The following is a 21,472-nucleotide window of genomic DNA, read 5'->3' on the forward strand; positions in this document are numbered from 1 at the left end:
GCTTCAGATTGGCACAGCTCTGGCCGTTGCAGCCAACTAGGGAGTGAACCAGCTGATAGAAGACCTCTCTTTCTCTCTGCCTCTCCTATCTCTCTGTGAACTCTGATTTTTAAATAAATAAATAAATCTTTTTAAAAAAAAGCAGGATGGTGCTGGTCTTCCGGTTTACTCCGCTGTGATGATGGAGCTCCCCAGCGACCCTCAGGCCATTGTGTCCCCTGTCAGCTGGGGACAATGCCCGAGGCTGGTGGCTCCTCCATACCGGGGCTCCTTCTGTTCACAGTGGCCCGCAGGGAACACATGGCATGTCATGAATGGGGCACACCCCACCCCCGCCTTCCTAGACCCAGGAAGCCCCCCACCTTGTTCCAGGAACCATGTTATCCATTCCCCCCTCACTCCCAGGCAGCTCCTGAGTTCCCTCCTCAGTGGCAGCTAAAGCCACAGCCCCACCACGGAGGGCCCACGGGATGGCACCGTTAGCCGCCTGCCACTCGCCGCTTTGAGAGAAGGCCCAGGCAATGGCGACTTCTGCTTGGCTGTGGACGTCCATACAGCTGCACAAACACCTCCCGGGGGATGTCACAAAGTGTGCAGGAACCACGTGAGTTTCTCATAGGGACCATAAAGCGAGCGCTCGCGGGGGGCCCTGGGGTCAGCCCCCTCTCCTGCACTGGGGAGTGATCCCTTCCTTCTTCTGATTTCTCATTCACTAGAACAAAACAATTAACATGTCTGGCCTTCCTGGCCACAGCCTCATGGCCAAAGGACAATGCCGTTCCCTTGTTCATTCCGGCTGTGACAGACAACTTGCCCTCCCGCCCGCTCTCCTCCTACCCCCTCTTCTCCCCAGACCCACCCTCCCTCCCTCCCACTTTGGATCCAGAAATGCTCATCCTCCAGGGCCCCCAGTGTGGCAGAGCGTGCCTGCTCCGCGTGTTGTTTCCTGGTCCCTGCACACGGTTGACGCCACGGTCCAGGCTCTCCCAGCCCCTGCTGCCTTGCCATAGGCACTCGGCATCTCTGAGCTTGCGTCACTCACATGGCATCTGAGGAAGGCCGGGTTGTGGGGCTGCAGGGAGCCCCGAGCCATGCTTCCGGAAAGAGCGTGGCTTTGTCTGTGGTGCGCACAGAACAGCTTTGTTTCCCTGAGCCCCGCTGGCACGCCTGCAGCTCTGCCCAGCCTGGGAGCACCCAGAGAATGCGGCCCACCGCCTGCCAGGCTGCTCTTCCTCCCTTTGTGGCCCTCTTTGACACCTGCTTTGAGATGCTTAAGACGTTAAGGCACCCCTGGCCGTCCCAGCCCGTCCTCAGGGCCTTTGCTGAGTGCTGGATCAGTGTCAGCAGCTACAGCAGGTTTCTGTTAAGGTGACATCGTTCATCCCCACCGGAGCAGAGGGCACAGACTTGCAGTCTTGCGTGAGGTGGGGGTGTTGGGCTCTTTGGGATTCCCCCCACCCCTGGCCAAGAGGGAGGAGCCGGCGCTGGCTCCAAGTGACCTTGGCCTCATTTGCCTCCCTGATGGCTGGCCCGTCACACCCTGATGGCCATTGTGGGGTCGTCTGGGACTCCCAGAGGACCTAGGCAGGACACGGATCCACGCAGACCCCTCGGTGAGCAGCTCAGAACAGGCCAGTGGTGGCCGACAGTGAAGACAGCAGGGGCAGGGGCTGTGGGGTGGGGATGATGGGCGTCGTATCAGAGGTGGTCTCCTCTGACTCGCTGTCACCTTCCTCCAGCCCCTCAGCGAGGGTCGGGATGATCCGGACCACGTTGTCTTCGAAGTGCACCTGTTTCTTCTTGGCTGGGGAGTCGGCCGGCTGCAGCGTGAGCTCTGTGAGAGTGTTGGGGCGCTGCAGGGCGCTGGGTTTCTTGGTCCCCTTCAAGATGCTCTTCATGTGAGTGAAGAGGGACCCTGGCCCCTCCCTGAGGGCCTCGTGGAAGGTGTATGTCTGCTCCGTGTCCCCGGAGCCCGTGGTGCTCACGGCGCTGCTGGAGGGGTCCGTGTACTGCTCGGGCGGGGGCGGGGGTGGCGCCTCGGGGGTGCCTTTCTTCTTCTTCCGCTTGCTCAGCAGGAAGTAGGCCACGGCTGTGATGATGAGCATGGTGCCTGGAAAAAGCTGAGAGGTCAGGACGCCCGCACCCAAGAAGAGGCCGTGCGAGGCAGCTGTTCTGTGGGGCTGTTTTCCAACTCAGTGCCCCCTGCAAGGCTGGCTTCTGGGTGTTTCAAGGAAGGGGCTCGGGGAGGGTAGGAAAGAAGAGGAAAACACTCACAGGGAAGCACAGGAAAAGACAACACAGGCTGGCGCTGTGGCTCACTAGGCTAATCCTCTGCCTGCGGCGCCGGCACACCAGGTTCTAGTCCTGGTCGGGGCGCCGGATTCTCTCTCAGTTGCTCCTCTTGAAGTCCAGCTCTCTGCTATGGCCCGGGAAGGCAATGGAGGATGGCCCAAGTGCTTGGGCCCCTGCACCCGCATGGGAGACCAGGAGGAAGCACCTGGCTCCTGGATTCGGATCGGCGCACCGTGTCGGCCTTAGTGGCCATTTGCGGGGGTGAACCAACGGAAGGAAGACCTTTCTCTCTGTCTCTCACACTGTCTGCTTGTCAAAAAAAAAAAAAAAAAAAAAAAAAAAAAAAAAAGCCACAACGTGAGCATCGAAACCCTGGTTCTTCAGCCAGAATCCGGGCTGCCCAGCAAGTGCACAGGTGGGGTAGAAACAGGACGGCTTTCAAACCTGGCTGAGGAATCTGTAGGCACCGAGAACACACAGAAGGGTTTGTGCAGAGAAGTGGCCACTGCTGGTCCCCGTGAGCATCCTTGCAAGGCTTGGACCTTGCACGGTCACTGACAGCAAAGCCCAGCCCCCGCCCCACCAAGGTGTGGGCTCCGGAAGCCCCTCCTGGCAGGTTCCTGATGTTTGGTCTGTATGGATGGTTCTGGGTAGGTCCCCAGGCCCAGATCTGGGCCAGAGAGGGCAGCGGGGCTGGTGGGGACCGGGAGAGCGGCTCTAGCAGCTTTGCATGCTGGGGTGGGAGCTGCGTGCCTCCCCTTCCCCCGGGGTCCTACCTGGGATGGTCACGTGCCAGACCAGGACAGGGTGGAGGAAGCAGGCCACTGACAGCAGCATGTAGGCCAGGAACTTCTGAAAGCAGCCCAGCCAGTGGGCTTTCTCCTTTGCTCTGTGGGCCAGAGACCCTGGCTGGCACCTGGCAGGGAGGGAGTCCAGGGTGAGCAGGAAGCACCCCAGGGAAGCCTCTGCCACATGGTGGGGGGTCCTGTTGTGGGCATGCTCTTTGCAGGGCCCCGGGCTGCACATTCTTCAGGATCTGGGAGCCGTGGAGGCCTGGGGGTTCTTGCTGTGGGTTGCATGGTTAGGAGGCTGGCCTGAGCCCTTCCAGAGGGCCCTGTCCTGTCTTTCTGGTCCAGGAGGAGGAAGGGAAATGTGCTTATGATGCAAGAGGCGGTGAGGAGACCAGGAGCCTCAGGGCCCACTGGGAATCACACAGTGGAGCAGAGGTGTGTGGACCGGAGCCACCAGGCTGGGACAGTTGAGTGGATTGTGCACTGCACAAGCAGTCTGGCCATATGGGCTAGCAGGCAGGAATCCAGCCATGGGCAGACAAGGCCCAGAGCCTGGCCTGCCACGCCCAGGCCTTGTACACTATGGCTCGCTGGTGCCCCCTGGTGGTCATTCATGTGTATGGGTGTGTGTGTGTGTGTGTGTGTGGAGTCCTGAACAGGTGACATGTCCCTTACCACCCTAAGTTCCCCACTCTTTCCCCTCTGCACCTCCTGAAGTTTCAGGGATCCCTTGGCAAGATGGAGGCTGGGAGGCAGCTGGTGGCTTTGCCAAGCCAGGGACAGCTGGACACGAGGCCCTGCTCCCTCACTGACTGCCCAAGTTCTCAGCGCTGCCGACTTGGGGCTCCGCTCTGGGCCACACTGACGACAGCTCCCACATGCTCAACACCAGCAGGGCAGCCCAGGGTGGGGCGGGCTCTGTGGCCCTCCAGCCCCTGACTTGTCCCGGATCCTGCAGGAGGTAGAGCCAGTTCTCTCCTGTGGCTTTGTGCCCTCCCCAGCATCCTCACCCCAGGTAGGTGGCCTGGACACTGGGGCCCTGCTCCTGGGGAGGAGGGCTGGGGCTGGACTTTTCTGGGAGATTCTGGGTGGGAGCGGGTCCTGAATGGATGCATCTGTAGGCTCTGGTGGCTGGGGACCACGGAGGTCCATGCCTGTGCTGAGGGTTGCAACACTGTAGATGGACACCCCCCCACCCCCACCGGCCCAGAAGTGGCGTTGGGAGCAGAACAGCCCCCAGCCATGGCCTCAGGGGTGCAGACCTCTGGGGATGTCTGGAGCTGGGCTGGGCAGTGGTACAGGGACCACTCCAGGGCTACTTACCGGAAGCACACGGCCAGCAGCTGAGCCGCGAAGTAGGCGCCTTCACACAGGGACATGGCAGCTCCTATAAACCTGCGGGTAGAGACAGGCAGGGCCGTCTCTGATCCTCACTGAGCTTCGCTCTCCACACCGCGGCCTCCTGCTCATTTGCAGCCAGCAGACTGACTCCTAGAGGACAGCCACCCTCCCGGCGCTGTCTTGAGCCAGCCCAGGCCTGGAGCTGGGCTAGCCCACAAGCTGGAGGGGGCAGTGGCTAGACAAGAGACAGGCAAGGAGGAAGCTGCAACCAGTGCCCTCTTGTGGACCCTGGCAGGTGCATCGGTCTGCTGGCTGCTCACCAGGACTAACACCCACTGTCTGGTGCCTCCAAGCCCCACCCCTTCAAGACCCTGTGACTCCCTCCCCCTTTTTCCATCGTCCTGTCGCCAGGCCAGTTGCTTGGGTTCCTTAAGTGCCTTCAGAATCATGCCCACGCCCTCTGGCCTCACTGGCGTCTGGGTTCAGGCACTGTCCCTGCACCAGCTCCCCCAACCCCCACCCCGGCCTTCCTGGTCCTCCACTCTGTTGCTACCTCCTTCCAACACCTAACTCTGATCATATCCCTCCCCATCCAGAACGCGTCAAAGGCTGATCATGCTCCAGGAGCCCCTGGATCAGAACCTTCCTAAGAAATAGGTAACATCCAGGTCTGGCGCTGTGGCACAGCAGGTTAAAGCCCTGGCCTGAAATGCTGGAATCCCATATGGGCACTGGTTCTAATCTCGGCCACTCCTCTTTCGATCCAGCTCTCTGCTATGGCCTCGGAAAGCAGTAGAGGATGGCCCAAGTCCTTGGGCCCCTGCACCCGCGTGGGAGACCTGAAAGAAGCTCCTAGCTCCTGGCTTCAGATCGGCCTAGCTCTGGCCATTACGGCCAACTGGGGAGTGAACCAGCAGATGGAAGACCTCTCTCTCTGTCTCGACCTCTCTCTATAACTCTGTCTTTCAAATAAATAAAATAAATCTTTTAAAAAAATAGGTAAAATCAGGGATTCCAGAACCTATCTCCCTGATTTCCTCAGTCTTTGGGAATTACATTATTTTGGGAGGATCTCATTGACCTATGTAATTCAAATTTCCTAGCACGTCTTTTACAACCCTTCAGAATGTCTGTGTTTCCTGGTCGGTGCGGGAAGCAACTGAGTGCCTCAGGGCCTTTGCACAAACTAGTCCTGTTTGAAAGCTTCCTTCTTCCCCCTTCTGTCCATCTGGTTGACCACTTGCTTCTCTGTAGAGACCAAAGCCATCAGTCTGTACACTGGTGCTCTCTAACGCTCTGTGGTCTGGGGCCCACCCTGAGTAGGCTTATTGCTAAGTGCCCCACGAGCGTGCATTGGGATGAACAAATAAGAACAGAACAGAGGAAGAGGAAGGGGGCTCGGGGTCAGGGTGGTATTATAGTGACTCAGCAATAACAGTGTTACATGGTGGAACTGGCATTGTGGTGTAGCGGGTAAAGCTGCCTCCTGCAGTGCTGGCATCCCATATGGGCGCCGGTTCAAGTCCCGGCTGCTCTACTTCCAATCCAGCTCTCTGCTATGACTTGGGAAAGCAGTGGAAGATGGCCCAAGTACTTGGGCCCCTACACCTACGTGGGAGACCAGGATGGAGCTCCAGGCTCCTGGCTTCTGCCAGGCTCAGATCTGGTTGTGTGGCTATTTGGGTAGTGAACCAGCAGATGGAAGGTCTCTCTCTCTCTCTCTCCTTCTCTTTCTGAATCTCAAATAAATAAACAAAATCTTTAAAAAGCATGGCAAAATCACTGCCTTTGCCTTTTTCTATATCCTGGGAAGGAGCAGGAAACTGAGGCTGCAGAAGCAGCGTGACTCGTTCGGACTTCCTGTCTGGTGCTGGTCAGTGGCAAAAAGGGACAGCCAGGGCGGGCAGTGGCTGCCGATTCTCTGGGGGCTTAGAGAGCACAACCCCTCCACTGGAGGGGCAGGTGGCCTGGACAGAGGGACTCCCTGGACACGGGATCCCCTAAGACAGGAACAGAGCAGTCAGGAAGAGGCAGGGCCCGGGCAGAAGACAGCTGGCATGACCCTGCCACGGGCCTGCCTGGCACCTTTGCACAGGAAGATTGCGTGGCCCTGCACTTGGGATCTCGAGAAATGGAGCACAGCGGCCAGGACAGGGTCAGGGCGATGTGCGGGCGTGCAGAGCCAGAAGGCATTTGCAGCCAGCAGGGGGCTCCAGGCTTGGGCAAGCTGCCCCAGGGCAGAGTTCTTGGAAGCAGCCTCAGGCCTGGGGGAGCGGGAAGGAAATGTCAGTATGGGCCGGAAGCCCTCTGGCGCTCAGCTGCGGGCACAGCAGCCTGGAAGCCATGCCACACCGGCAATTTGAGAGACAGCAGGCCCTGGGGAAGGGGAGGCCAGGAGGCGGCTTAGGGGTATGCACTGGAGATCTGGAGAGGCCGCTGTGGGGTGCTGGGTGCGAGCTGCTTGGGGCTTAGCTGAGCTGGCCCTGAGGCACCGAGTGGAGGTGGAGTTCCAGGAGGGAGAGGAGAGAGGACACAGCCTGGAGAGCTGGCAGGCAGGGCCTGGGCTCGCGTGGGGCAGCCTGGCTGGACATTACCCGCTGCCTCTCATCTGGGAACACTCAGGCTTCCTCCCGGCAGCCCCTCAGAGTAGACTCTGGTTCAGAGCCAGCAAGGACTCCCTGAATATCCTCCCTATAGGCAGCTGGGGAGAGACTTTGGCAGGGGAAATACAGAATCCTGGACTCAGATCTGGGTCTTGCTGGCTATGACCTTGGTGATGTGGGCTGGGTGCTCTTGTGCAAAACTAGGCCAAATACACACTTGTCCTGCAGTGCTGTGAGTTAAAGGCACAGCGCAAAATATTTCTCTGTGCTTGGCCTGGTAGAGCTCAAATATATATATATATATATACACACACACACACACACACATATATATATACTGCCCTGATCTCCTACACCTCTCTCTGAGATGAGAGCTCAGTTAATATTTGTGAAATGGAGATGTGATTGCATGGATGCCTGGATGGATGCGTGGGTGAGTGGGTGAGTGTATAAACAGATGGCAGGAAGGACGTGTGGATGGATAGGTGTGTGTGCAGGTGTGGAGAGCTATGGGTGAGTGGAAGACAGGGTCGATGGGTGGATGGATGGATGAATGGATGTGTTACTGGTATATTGATGTATGTATGTATATGTATGGATGTATGGATGTATGGATGGGTAGATGGATAGATGGGTGGATGGATGGATGGGTGGATGGGTGGATGGGTGGATGGGTGGATGGGTGGATGGGTGGGTGGATGGATGGGTAGATGGATGGATGGGTGGATAGGTGGGTAGATGTGTGTATGTATGTAGGTATAGATGGATGGATGGGTAGATGGGTGGATGGGTGGGTGGGTAGATGGATGGATGGATGGATGGGTGGGTGGGTAGATGGATGGATGGATGGATGGATGGGTGGGTGGGTAGATGGATGGATGGGTAGGTGAATGGGTGGATGGGTGGATGGGTGGGTGGATGGATGGATGGGTAGATGGATGGATGGGTGGATGGGAGGGTAGATGTGTGTATGTATGTGGGTATAGATGGATGGATGGATGGATGGGTGGATGTATGTATATATAGATGGGTGGATGTGTTGATGGATGGGTGGATAGGTGGGTAGATGGGTAGATAGGTTGGTGGACGAGTGGGTGGATGGAAGGATTATTGACTGACTTATGACTGGGCTACCCAAACCGAGGGCTATCTTAAAAGTCTGCTTGATTCCTTTCCCGTGGGTTAGGATGGAGGCATCGCATTGAAGGAGGCATTGCTCCAGGTTAGTCTGGGCAGGCAGGTGTAGAGACAGACAGGGAGGGGCCCCTGTGCACATACTCACAGCAGGTAGAAAGCCAGGCTTTTGTACTGCCCACGGAGTAAGGTCTCGGTGCCCACGCCGATCAACACTAAGTAGGGCAAGAGGAGAGATGAGAGAGGCCCAGGCGCTCCCCACCGCCACACTGCCCTGCTGAGGGCTCTGAGGGGACTGAGAGCCAGGTGGCAAGGGAGCAAGGAACCTCTTGGATCAGTCCTGGAAGCCCCAGAAGTCTCCTGATCCAGCCTCCCAGAAGTGTGGCTGTACATGCTGGTCATGTAGCCAACCCTTGGTGCCTGGGAGACTGCCCTCACCGCTAGCTTCCAGCCACTCTGATCCAAAGCTATCCTGTCTGTGCCATCCCATGCTGGCGGCCCAAGGCCCATGGGTGCTGTGTGTCTGGCCCCAGGGTAACGCCGGGGGTGGAACCTGCCCCTTGGCAGGTGCCTGCTGCTTGTACAGCCACCTCGTCCTTACTTGCTGACTCAGCAGCTGCATTGCACTTTCACCTCATTGCTTTGGGGCCAGTCACTGGCCCCACCCCATGCCCCTGCTGCTTGAGGGCTGCTCTCCCAGGCCTGGGTGCTTCTTCTGCCCACTGCAGTGACACCTGTGGGCGTCCATCCCTGGGTGTCCCACACCTAAAAAGCAGGGGAGCCCCTCATAGAAGCCAGTAGCACCCCACCCCTGACTTCCCAGGGCATGCTGGAATGTTCTGGAGAAGGGGAAGGACAGAGTGCTCCAGCCAGGCGGGAAGGGCAGGTGGCTGTCTTCTGAGTGCTGGGCAGAGGGTCTTGTGGCCGCCCTGCTGGCCACACCTCTCCCTGGCATCAGCCTAAACTGAGGAGTCCAGCCCTGCAGAGTGCTTCTGAGCTCAGGCACATGGTCGCACACCCGCCCCTGCTCTCCTACTGCCCCCATGTCACACAGGCGTCTTGTGTAGTGTATAAAGATGTGGACCGGAGACAGGGCTCCGAGGTCCCACCTGAGCCTTCTGGTGCCAGGTGGTGGGCAGTTTCCCAGCATCCACTGTACACCAGTGTGTGTGTGTATGTGTGTGTACATGTATGTGTGAGTGCGTGCATGTGTACATATATGTGTGAGTATGTGTGCACGTGTGTATACATGCATGTGTGTATGAGTGTGTGCATGTGTGAGTGTGTGCATGTGTGAGTGTGTGTGGGTGTGTATGTGTGATAGTGTATGTGTGTATGTGAGTGTGATCATGTGTATAAGTGTGTGGTAGTGAGTGTATATGAGTGTGTGTATGTGAAAGTGTGTATGACTGTGTGTGATAGTGTGTGAATGTGAGCATGTGTGTATGTGTATGTGGGGTGGTAGTGTGTGACTGTGTATATGAGTGTGTATGAGTGTGTGTGACACTGAGTGTATATGAGTGACAGTGTGTGACAGTATGTGTATGATCATGTCAGTGTGTGACAATGTTGTGACAGTGTGTATATGAGTGTGTGGCAGTATGTGTGTGTGACAGTGTGAGTGTGTATATTTGTGTGAGCATGTGCAGCATGAGTGTGTGACACTGTGTGTGACAGTGTGTGTGCGACAGTGTGTGTGACTCTGTGTGTGACAGTGTGAGTATGAGACTGTGTGTGACAGTGTGAGTGTGTATGTGAGTGTGAGCATGTTACAGCATGTGTGTGACAGTGTGTGTGTAACTGTGTGACACTGTGTGTGACAGTGTATGTGACAGTGTGTGACAGTGTGTGTGTGACTCTGTGTGTGTGTGTTTTCTGCAGGCACGCGGCCTTTGTGTAGCTCCCACGGTGGATCCGGCCTGTTCTCAGCAGTCAGCCTTCGCTCACTGACTGGGCCCCGGCGGGCTTGTGGGAAGGGTCTGCTACTGCTCAATTCATAGAAGCTCACCGACCGGCCGCAGGGCCTGGGTCCGAGCCTGTGTTTCGTCCTCACATCCACCAGTCAGCGGTGGAGTCTCCACTGCCTCTGACCTTGTTTCCCCGTTCTTCCTCTCCCATAAAGCGCGTGGTTATGGGTGTGAGGATCCAGTGGGCGGACAGGTCCCCATGGGCTGTCCTGGCAGGTTTGCCTGGCTACAGGAAGTGGCCTGGGAACTCACTCCGCCCCGACTTGTGCCCGTCTGGCACACGGAGAGCTGTCTGGGGGCCTTTACTCCTGACTCTGCAGACTGAAGCAGGAGGCCATCGCAGCCAAGGGGGCGCTGGAGGAACTCTGCACAGACGCGGCTGGTTTGTGTTAGAAAAACCAAAAGCAGTAGCAACAAGGAAGCGGCCGGGTCGGAGGCTCGGCTCTGTGTGTCATCCCAGGGGAACTGCTGCTAAGCATCTAAGCCGTCGGGGTTGGTTCTACCCATCTGTGGCATGGGCAGAATCAGTAGCGTGGCTTGGAGTTGTCACTCAGATTGGAGGAAACGGTGTGTCTGAGATGCACCTGAGAGAGGTGGGGCGGCTGAGGCATATGAGCACCTCCCCTCCCCCCTCCCCCCTCCCCTCCCCTCCCCTTTCAGCCTCCCCTTGGCCCATTCTGCACCAAGGGGAAGGGAATTGCTCTCCCAGAAGCTTTCTCTCAACCCTGGGTTCTCCATGGCCTGGACGGGGGCGCAGAGCCTGAGGGGCTGGCATCTGGGTCCTCATAAGCAGGGCCTTAAAGGGACCCGGAGACATCCTCAGGGGAGGCCACACGGCCCTTCCACGCCCGTGCCACGGGGTCAAGCACGTTCCGCTGGAACCTGCCAGGCCCAGGGTTCAAGTTCATGGAGACAGATCAGGCTGGTTTGAGACAACCGTGACCGACAAGAAGTCCTTCCTTCCATCCCTGCTTGGCCAGAGGGGCTGCTATCTGGTCTTCCAAGGGCAGTTGTTAGGGCTGGGGATGAAGCCTAGGGTGGGGGTGGGGGTGGGACTGCTCACATCTCCGTGACATGGCGCTGGGAATAGGGGCGTCCATGAGAATGGAGGTTGGTTCTCTCTGGGGACCCAGACGGGGTGGCCCCCCACCCACGCATGAAGGGTAGGGCTGCCTGGCTGTTACATATCGGCCTTTTGCTTTCTCTGGGCAGCAGAGGGCAGAGATGTGGGTTGGTCACAGCATCCGGGTTCAGAAGCTCCCTGGGCAGGCCAGCCCCACAGGCCACACACCATAGCAGGCCCTCAACCCATATTTCATTTCGCTGCATACCTGTTGAGGCAGGAACAGGCCACTCTGGGTTATTTACAGTAGAAAGGGGCAGGCAGAAGCCAGTGTCTGGGTACCAAGGGTCTCCAGGTCCTCCGTAGGGGATGGAGAAGGGCCGGGGTGAGAACAAGGGAGGTGTGGGAAGGCATTGCCTTGGGGGTCTTCACGAGCCCAGGAGGGGTCACTCACAGAGGTAAGGTGCACAGCAGGGGTCCCATGGCCCACGGAGTCCTGCCCAAGCCCAGCTGAGAGTGATTTTTGCAATATCTGCGTCAGCACCAGACCAGACCTTCCCCCTTGCCTCAGTTACTTCCTGGTGCCTGCCTGTCGCCCACCCAAACATCCACGCTGGGTGGAGCTCTCCTGAGTGCAGAGCGGCTGCAGCTGACTCTCGCCTGCTGGGATGGTTCATCTCAGCAGCACCAGAGTCCCCAGGGGCCACAAACGCTCAGTCCCAGTGCATCCTCTCTGCCCGGCCCAGCGAGAGCTCTGGGGTGCACAGGAAATGCCTGTGCGAGCCTGGGCAGGCAGCCTGGACGCCACAGATAGAGATGTCAAAGGTGACACAGACACCCCAGGGCCCTGAGAAACAGGACAAGAGTGACTGCCTGGGTCACCGAGGCGGTTGTGAGGACAGAGCTGAACAAGGAACAGTCTAGAAGGCAACTTCTGCATTGGTGGGGACCAGAGCCAGACGTGGCCAAGGCCACATGGACTACACGGGACACTGGCCGAGTAGCTTCCTTGGCCACACCCCCAAGGTCTGGCTCTCTTTGCAACTTCCTCTCACTACGCCTCTTTCCCAAGACAGCCAAGTTTGTGGAGAAAGCTGTGCCCTGGAGCCTGGGCGAGAATCCATCCCTCCATAGTCCAGATACAGCCGAGTACCCTCGGGAGCTTCAGCAGCTTCTCTCCCGGGAGGTTTCTCAGTGTTCCCAGCAACGTACTGGTTGCCCATTGCCCAGGACCAGTGACCCACTGACCCCTGGAGGGCAGCACCCTCTGAAATCCTGTGAACCAATTACTGGGCACTGTGGCTGAAAATGGGGTGGGGAGAGAAATTTCCCAGGACTGGGTGGGGCTGTGCACCTGTGGGTCTTGGATGCAGCAGAGGACTCTCCCACTGAGAGGGGGTGCCTACTTCTCCCCTTGAATACAGGCTTCTGGCCTTCGTGCCTTCTCATCCAGTAGAATGACGTAGAAGTCAAGGTCAGGGTCATCTACAGCTACTTAGGAAAGAGCTTCTTCCCAGAGCTCTCAAGATGCTTGTTCTGGGGGAAGCCACCATTGCATAGGACATCTGGCCCTCCAGAGAGGGGTCACTGCACTGTGACATAGCCCATGCAGGCCACGTGGAGCCCTTGCTGGAGGAGTCTGAAGCCCCCAGCAGCACTGGGGTCCCAGCCAGGATGGGACCTGCGGAAGAAGGTATCATCTTGGATATTCCAACTCCAGCAGGTGTGGCATGGACAAGAACTGGGGAACGCAGCCAACAGTTGGAGCTGAAGCCTCAGATGGGCCCCATTCCCGGCACCGCAGCCTCACTGCGTGGGAGCGAATTGCCTCAGACAACTGCCTGGATCCCGGCCGCACTGTCTTCCCCTGCAGGCAGAGGGGTGCCCCGTGGAGCTGCAGTGTGCCTCTTTGCATTGCCATTGGTGGCTGCCAGCTGCCTTCCACCCCTCCCTGTGATCCATACTCAGGATCCACAGCTGCCCTCAGCCCAGCCCACTCCTTGGTCCCACTCTGCACTTCCTCCAGGAGGCATCTTGCATTGCTCCTGGATGAAGCCTGGCCGCCCTCACTCCATCCCCTTCTCTCCAGTCTCTCCATGCTCCTGCTGGGCTGGATCCAACCACAGCACAAACTCTTTGTTTTCCAGATACCAGGGCCAGCTTCCGAGGTGCCTTTCTGAGCCATTTGTTCTCCTGCAGGCTTAGCAGGGATCGGAGATCCCAGGCCAGGGGCTGGTGGTGCAGGTCAGGGTGAGGCAGCCCCCTTTGGGGGCCTCTGGAGGTCCTGGTTCTAACCCTACAGGTGGAGGAGAGCTGAGAGAAGATGGTTACATCCTGGCTGCCAGGGAAGTCCTAACAATCTGGTTTGTTCCACCTTACAGAACATGGGCGTGATGAGAACACTTGTGGTGGTGCCTGTGAAAGTCCAGTAGCACAGGGACACGGACTGGTATGTTCCCAGGTGCTGCATGGAGAGGGGGACATCTCCCCTTGGTCACCAACTGGCTCTGCATTTGCCTCTGGGCTGACCTCATAGCTGGCTGCAGTGCTAGGTTGTTTCAATGCTTGCCCTTTGCCCCCCAAAGCTCACTGAAGACCGCACTGAGCTGGGTTTGCAGGCCAGTGACCTTGGCCCTGGACTTCCGGATGTCAGATGAGGATTTAGTCCACACTGAGCTGAGGGTAGCTTCATGCAACTCACCATGCATATTTGTCACTTCTCTTCATCCTCAGGTACGGCACCACTCCGACTGGTCGCAGGTTGTCCAAGGACTTCCTGGGGCCAGGAGCCAGGGTGCTGATGGCCAGGGCTGGGATGGTTTAGGAGACCTGCTCACAGTTCCAATGATGAAAGTGATATTTGCTCTGTTTCTAAGAACATGGAGGTATTGGAAGTGGTTGCTACAGACTGGCTTCTTCCCACACGGAAAAGTTGCCTCATGTTCTAACCACGGCTGTGTGTTGAGACCAGATCAGAGACAGTTGTGAGGAAAGGTTTGGATTTCATGGTAGAAATGTCCGGACAACCAATTGGAAAGGAATTTAGAGTGGGCAGCTCTCAGCCTCACAAGCCTGTGTGGAGAGAATTTCCTGAAGGCCTGACAGTGCACCTGTGCTCTCCCAGGTTCTCAGAACATGAGCTGTAGATTAAAGACAGCCAGCCAAGGAGTCTATTTTGCTTTGTAGATGACCCTGTGACAGACCGCAAGGATTGCCCCCAAACTGTCACCCCTCTCGGTATCCACATTCTTCACACTGTAATTTGCATCCCCTCGCACTAAGGCCACATCTGTTCCCCACCCTCCGGACTTGCTCTGGGCAATGGTGCATACATGAAAGGTGCTGAAGAACTGGCCAGTGCAATTGTGCTTCTGTTGCTACCTTGAGTACAAGCTGTTCTATTGCCGAGCAGTGTTCCATTGGACTGATGGACCTCAGTTTGTTTATAACTGACCAGTGGATGGGCACCTGGGTTGTTTCTAGTTTTTGGCTGCTGCCAATAAAGCTGCTATGAATACTTATGTGCAATCTTTGTAGGGACATCACCTTCTTTCCTCTTGGGTAGACAGGAGTATAGTTTGGAAATATTTTCTCTCATTCTGTCCATTGCCTCTTCATTTTGTTGAGTGCTTCTTTTGCAGTGCAGAAGCCTCTTAGCTGGGAGTAATCCCATTTGTTTATTTTCGCTTTTATTGCCAGTGCTTCCCAGGAAGTCTTTGCCCAGACCAATGTCATGCAGAGTTTCCCTGATGTTTTCCTCGAGTAATTTGATGGTACCAGGCTGTAGACTTAAATCCTAGATTCATTGTGAGTTGATTTTTGTATAAGATGTAAGGTATGGGTGTTGTTTCAGACTCCTGCATGTGTAGATCCAGTTTTCCCACGGGAGAAATTTCCTCTAAGTCTTCATGTCGCAGACATGCAAGGTGTTGGCTCCTTATTTCTTTGTGTTCAATACACAGCAGCTTTCTTGATGTCAGGAGAACAATGACCACTCCTGCACCTGCTCTGTCCCTCCACTCCACCCCAGGACACCTGGATTCCTCATCTGATCTTTCCCCGCTCTATAGCAAAGCCTCCTGAGCTCCCTCTGCCCAGGGTCTCCATAGCCATCTCCAGAAGCTTGGACAGAACCAAGGACAGTCTTTAAAGAGCTGTCAGCCCATGAGAGGTGAAGTGGTGCTGTCATCTTTGCCCATTCTTCACAACTCCAACTAAAATGCCAGAGAGGAGCTTCGCTTCCCCACAGGGTGGAAGGATTATCTGGGCTTAGAGTCTGGAGCTTTCACGGTGCACCTGCTGATGGCTGTGTCAGCCTGACCTCTGGTGGAGGTTGGAGAGTGGCAGAGGGACAGCCACACAGTGAGCCAGGGAGCGGAGACCCAGGGAGCAGATTCTTCATCTCCCCTCTACATGGTCTCCCCTTAGAACGCCATTGCAGTTTGATCACAGGGCCCCAGCCAAGCGGCCCAGTGTTATGCAATCACTTCCTGAAGGCCCCAGCTTCAGGCACCATCACTGGATCAAGCTCCCGCCCTTTTCCGTCAGTCATTAATTCACTAACCATTAGCACACGACTTTAGGGTTCAGACATTTGCAGGAGTTTAGGGAACCAAGTCCTGTCCAAACCATGACAACCACCATCTGCCTTCTGGTTTGCTCACTACACGCAGTGGTAGAAATGACAGCGACCCCCAGGGGCTGATCAGAGCAACCCAAGCTCCAGATGGGATGCAAAAGGACACCCAGGCTCAGACCTGCTACAATCTAGCCCCTTCCTCCTGGCTGAGTCAGCTTCTTGTCACTGTAACAAAATCCTGGAGGCAGTCTAACTTTACAAAGCAAAGAGGTTCACCCGGCTGATGGTTTAGGGAATTCAAAGGCTCCAGATCAGACGGGCCCCATGGGGTCATGAGACCAGGTGATGGCCTGGGTGTGGGGGACAGTGTCAGGGGCAAGCGTGGGAGGAAGCAACTGGGAAGCCAGAGATGCCGTGAGGCTAAGCTCAAACTCTCATCTCCTAGGAACCACCGTGGTTGCTTCCAAGGGCAGGGCCCCCAAGGGACCTAAGCATCTCTTGCCAGCTCTGCATCTTCAAGGCCCTACCCTTGCAACGTTGCCACACTGAGGACCAAGCCTGCAGCCCACGGATCCTTGCAGGGAAACCTCTCCCCTGAAGCAAGAGCTGTCATTCGGTCCGTGCAGCCCTGTGCCCCGCACACTGCTCATGAGCGCTGGGCAGGAATTTGTGTGCCGGGCTGTGCGCTCCTTGATCTTTGTTTCACTTAAGCTTCCTTGTGCCGGATGGTGGATGCAAATGGGTCATGCCCATTTCATAGATGGGGAAATGGAAGTTTAAAAAGCTTAGGTGATGCACTTAAGGTCGCATGTCACAAGGGTGATGGGGGCAGTGCACAGACACAACTCTCCCAGACACGGCCACAGAGCTCGGTGCTGGGAAGTAAGCTTGCTTGGTTTGTCTGTCTCCCCCATCAGACTGTGTCCCCTGTGGGGCAGAGCTCTGGGGCATCTTTATACTGCACAATGCAGGGCGCTTGCTGAGTAAGCAATGAACTCTAAGTGGAGACCAGATGTTTTGTTCTAAATCAGAATAAGGGAGATCCTGTCACAAGGAAGCCGGGAAAGAAAGGCTTCCGGCCACAGGAGGGCAAAGCAGAGGGCGGCGGGGAGGGTCCCCAGCTACTCGGATTGGGAAGAGGAACTGTCAGCATTCAACTTGGCAGATCTGGAAAGGCAGTGAGGTTTCGCTGTGGTCGTAAACCACCTGGAGACAGGTGATCATGCATGATGCCTTCCTGAGTGGCAGGAGGCCGTCACGGGGATCCACACTGAAGGCGTGAAATTAGCATGGAAGGGGCCAGGTGGTTGTTTCGGAAGCATTAGTTTTCTTGAAAGGTTTTGCTCAGGGCTAAGGTCAAAACGGGCATTTTTCGCTCTGCTCTTTAAGAAGCAATGTGAACCCCCTGGGGTTTAAATTTTTCTGTGTCCTAATCTGTATTAGAAACCAGTCCTCCGTCTGAGCCAGGAATGAGGCTGTGGGGATGGCACTGGGTGCCTTGTGCAGGAAAACAGGCGCACGGGTCAGCAACCAGGAATGGAATGGAACCCGTCTCAGCTGCCAGTCAGCCCTTGATGTGGGGGAAAGCTCATGGTGGCCCTGAGAAGCAGGGCCGGCTCCAAGGGGCTTTGCCTTCATCCTGCCTCCTCTCCTTGTTGGCTCGGTGCGGCTGCTGTAGCGTGGTCTTGCAACTGGGCAGAGTGGAATTCCCACAGCAGACCTTGATCTACTGGCTCTCTGAGCCCTGCGAGGCTACCCCAACACCCAAGCCTCAGTTTCCCCATCTGTAAAATGGGATCAACCTCCTCACTCCTGGCCATAGGAAGCTAACATCTCTAGGTGGTGCATGTCTGGACCCCTACACAGAACATCCTACCTGGCCAGCCCCCATGGGAGCTGTGCACACATTGGCTGTGTCCACATGGAAGCCAGGAGGAGCTGTGGGCTGGGATGGTCATGGTGGTGGTGGTGAAAGCATCAGACTGGCTGCTGGGTGGAACATCAGTGTCTTTACACTCAGGAAGTGCACGTGACCCTTGCTGAGTGTTTCCCTGTGCTGTGTCCTCACCTGCGGGAGCCTGTGCACCCCAGGGCTACCTGTGGGTGGGGACATGGGGACAGATGACAGGGAGAGGGGGCCCTGATCAGGTCTCTGTGGCCAGGAGTCATCAAAACACAGAGAGGCGTGCCCTTGAACCCGTATGCGGCAGAAGGCACAGTGATTCGAAGTGGGGTCTCAGGCATGGGCCAGCCTCAGGTGCACTCTTGTGAGACCTGCAGCGAGGTGCGGCCCCGTACGAGGCTCTGTGAGTGGGTCTCAGGTTGTGCACAGTGACGTGGGCAGGGATCCTTGGGAGGATGGCGTGCAATGTGGCCTCTCAAATATGGAGCACAGAGCCAAGCCCACAGTCAATACTCAGACAGGGCAGTCACTTCCCAGGCCTGTGGGCATCCCCTAGGGCTCAGACTGAGACCAGGGAGGTGAGCTTGCTGCTCTGAAGGATGGCCGGGCAGGGGCTGCTGGTACCTCCCTGTACAACGTGCCCAGGCTCTGGGTGCCGTTCCTCAGTGTGTCTGCCTCTATGGGCGGCACAACTCAGCAATGGAGGGGCTGAGAGGTCACAGCTGCACACCCATGTACATTCACACGCAGACACGCACCAACACACATGTACACACATGCACACTGCTCCAGTGCCTTGTCTGGCTATGGAAGTGACATTGCAGCCACACACATGTGCATTCACATGTACATACGTGCACACACATGTACATACATGCACACACATGTACATACATGCACACACACACCTGGGGCCTTCCCTGGCCCTGGAGGCAGCACAGTGAGGCCAGTGTAATAGGGAGTGGCGGGGAGTGGGGCTGTGGGGACTGGAAACTGCTCGATTGTTTTAGAGGAGTAGACTTGTCTCATTCTAGAATTCCCCCCGTGGCTGGGGGCAGTTTGCCTGCAACCCGCTTACAACCATGTGGTAGCTACAAGACTCTGTGCTCAGACCCGCTTGTGTGGGGCTGGTCGTGGGGGATGGAGGGCTCCCGGATATCCTGATGCGGCTTCATACAAGCGAGCTGGGCAGAGAGGACAGGGCAGCGTGGTGAGCTGCCCAGGGGCCTTGGCACCTGCACCCTGGCGCCCTCTGCCTCTGCCAGCACCTGGTCCCATCTGCAGGGGTTCAGAGAGGAGACTGCCGGAGCAGAAGCTGCAGCCTCTCAGGAGCTGCCTGGTCCCTGCAGGCGACACACCAGGTGACCTGGGCTGGACACGCCTACCTGGCCTCTGTGACCCCAGTCTCCCAACTTGCAGGAGGGCGAAGCACCCTAGGGTGTCTGCAGAGTGCCAGCATCCCGTTCCAAGTCCTCTCTCCTCTCCAGCAACAACACCCCCGCTCTTCTGACGATTTCCCCAAAAAGAGGCTTAGCAGAGGCAGGAATTTGCTCTGGAAACGGGCCAGGATGTCAGTGATGCTGGAAAGAACGCTAGACCTGCCCAAGAGCACCGATGCCTCTCCCCACCCCCACCCCTGCCCCTCCTCCATGTCTGGTGTCCCCGCTGGCTCCAGCACTCCAGAAAAGCCCAAGCAAGATTATCTGAAAGCCTGGCCTATTTTTAGCCTGGCTCTTGTATCAAAACCAAGCGGGAGGAGGCACATCTGTAGTCTTGACAGCAGCCCTCTGCGTGGAGATGAGGGCTGTGTTTAAGAGGAGCGCTGTACACCCGGGTGCTGGGGGGTGGGGCGGGGCGCTGCAGGCCCTGCCATTGGCTGAGACAAATCAGTCTCTTAAACCGTCTTTAGCCTATCCCTTAGGAGAACAGGAACTCACGTCTTAAAGCCGCTTCCCGGCAGGCAGGAGGAGGCCTGAGCATTGCACGGAGTATGGCTGGAGCATCAATCATGGTGATTCGGCTGGCCTCAAGCCGTGTGCTTTACCTATACATAACCCAAAGCCTGCAGGGGCTGGGTGGATGCAGAGTGGCCATGATACACCAGGACTCTAAGCCCTGACCTGGACACCTGCTTAGGGCTTGCTTCCCTCCGCCCCCTCCCCCCAGGTGGGCTGTAGGGGGCACTCCCTTGTGGGCATTCCATCATGCGTAGATTCTAAAGGAGACTGGAGCAGGCTCACTCACTCTCTAGAGACGGCGGCATAGCTGTGCATTGGGCAGGGAAGGGAGGGAGCACTGGGGTGCAGGGAGGGCTTCAGCCAGAGCAGGGGCTGGGGCTCCAGGCCTGGTGTCACTCAGACCTGCAGTGTGACCTTTGGCAAGGTCACCACATCTCTGTGGGCTCAGCTGCTCGGGGGCTGGGATCAGAGCACCAATGAGAGCCCTTCCGGCTCTGACTCACGGGCAGGGGCTGGGAGAGCCCACTGGCCAGCCTGCCACGAGCCTGCCTCAGTGCCTGGGAATGACCCAGACCCTCCCTGAGCTCAGGATGTGTTACAGGGGCCTTTAGGGCCAGAGCTTTCACCCTCCGCTCGCCTGAGCTGTCTCAGCTCCTTGCCTCTGTGTTCTGCCTGCCCAGCGGGTCAGAAAGTGGCCATCACAGGGGTCGGGCAGCTCCCCCAAGGCCACACGTTGGGCAAGTGTCAGGGCTGGGCTGCATTAATTATCCAGGGACCTTTCCCATTTAGCAAGGCTCACAAGTCAGCTTTTACTAGCAGTACTGATGGGCTTTGGTGGGCGGTGTGTGGCTCTTCCTTGTCTCCAAGCGCCATGGGGTCACGAGCTAAGGGTGCAGAAGGCTCCCTGCTCTTTTCCTCAACACAGATCCTAGCTCTGCACGGGCCACATGGCTAGCGGCAAGGGTCTGTGTTGGGTGCATATGCAGGCTGGGATTTGGATTGCGCTAACCACTTGCCTTCCCAGCCCATCCAGCAGCCCTTTCAGTCATCTGACTGGGCGAGACATAGGGGCCCAGTTCAGGGAACCAGCTCTGTCCCCCAACTCAGAGTGTGTTCCTGCAGAGAGGCCACAGAGAGGGCAGCCTGGGGGTTTCTCCAAGGTGTTTGGTCAATGGGGACCCTGGGTGGGCCGGAGGGAGCTGCCCAGGTCAGCCTGTCCCCTGGGATGGGGCTGCTCTGTGCCTGGGAGTTTGCTCTCCATGGGAGCGGGCTGTGATTTGGCGAAAGCAAGTGGAACTCAGCTGATGGTTTTCATAGCCATAAGGTCTCCTATTCCTGCATCTTCACCTCCAGCCCCCACCCCCAACACACAGCATCCTTCCGGAGGTGGGACAGACCCCCACCCCAAGATCTGCAGACAAAGATGCTCAGGGTTCCCAAGGTTGAGGGAGGGGTCGTCACCTAGCACAGCCAGCACCAGGCCTTGGGCTCCTGGCCTGGGGCTCACCCCACCGCACCTGCTGCTGCCCTGCAGAGCACCATTTCAGGTTGGGGGTGGGTGGGTGGGGGGTGTTGGGAAAGAAACTGGAGGATAGAAGTAATCAGATAGACTTGCCCGCTGGCTCCCACAGCCAAGTGCAGGGGACCCAGCCGGGAGGCGGGCTCTTACCTGCAGCCGTGGTGATGCCCAGGAGCCGGCAGGTGTATTCCAGCCCAGTCCAGAACACTTGGAGCTTCATGGTGCCGGGGCGAGGGCAGAGTCCCAGTGGGGCAGGCAGCAGAGCCTCTGGTACCGGGATGCTCCCGGGTGCCCTTGCACAGGCAGCAGGCTGTGGCTGCCA

General features: G+C 57.3%; 1 protein-coding gene across 1 annotated transcript; it reads right to left on the minus strand.

Annotated features, from left to right (window-relative positions):
• Positions 1 to 1,622: 1,622 nt before the first annotated feature.
• Positions 1,623 to 21,370, minus strand: TMEM72 (transmembrane protein 72). Its single transcript, XM_062213908.1, has 5 exons — positions 21,301 to 21,370; positions 8,310 to 8,376; positions 4,407 to 4,478; positions 3,069 to 3,208; positions 1,623 to 2,110 (listed from the first exon to the last, which is right to left on the minus strand). The coding sequence occupies exons 1-5, from the start codon at positions 21,368 to 21,370 to the stop codon at positions 1,623 to 1,625; spliced, it is 837 nt and encodes a 278-aa protein (XP_062069892.1).
• Between the last annotated feature and the right edge of the window lie 102 nt (positions 21,371 to 21,472).

This window comes from Lepus europaeus, chromosome 17 (genome assembly GCF_033115175.1).
Source record: "Lepus europaeus isolate LE1 chromosome 17, mLepTim1.pri, whole genome shotgun sequence".
NCBI lineage: Eukaryota > Metazoa > Chordata > Mammalia > Lagomorpha > Leporidae > Lepus > Lepus europaeus.

Coding starts and splice junctions, on each gene's coding strand:
- TMEM72 (XM_062213908.1), bottom strand. CDS start 21,370: ATGAAGCTCCAAGTGTTCTGGACTGGGCTGGAATACACCTGCCGGCTC. Junction 4,479..8,309: donor AGCCTGGCTTTCTACCTGCT/GTGAGTATGTGC, acceptor CTCTACCCGCAG/GTTTATAGGAGCTGCCATGT. Junction 2,111..3,068: donor CTGGCACGTGACCATCCCAG/GTAGGACCCCGG, acceptor AGCTTTTTCCAG/GCACCATGCTCATCATCACA.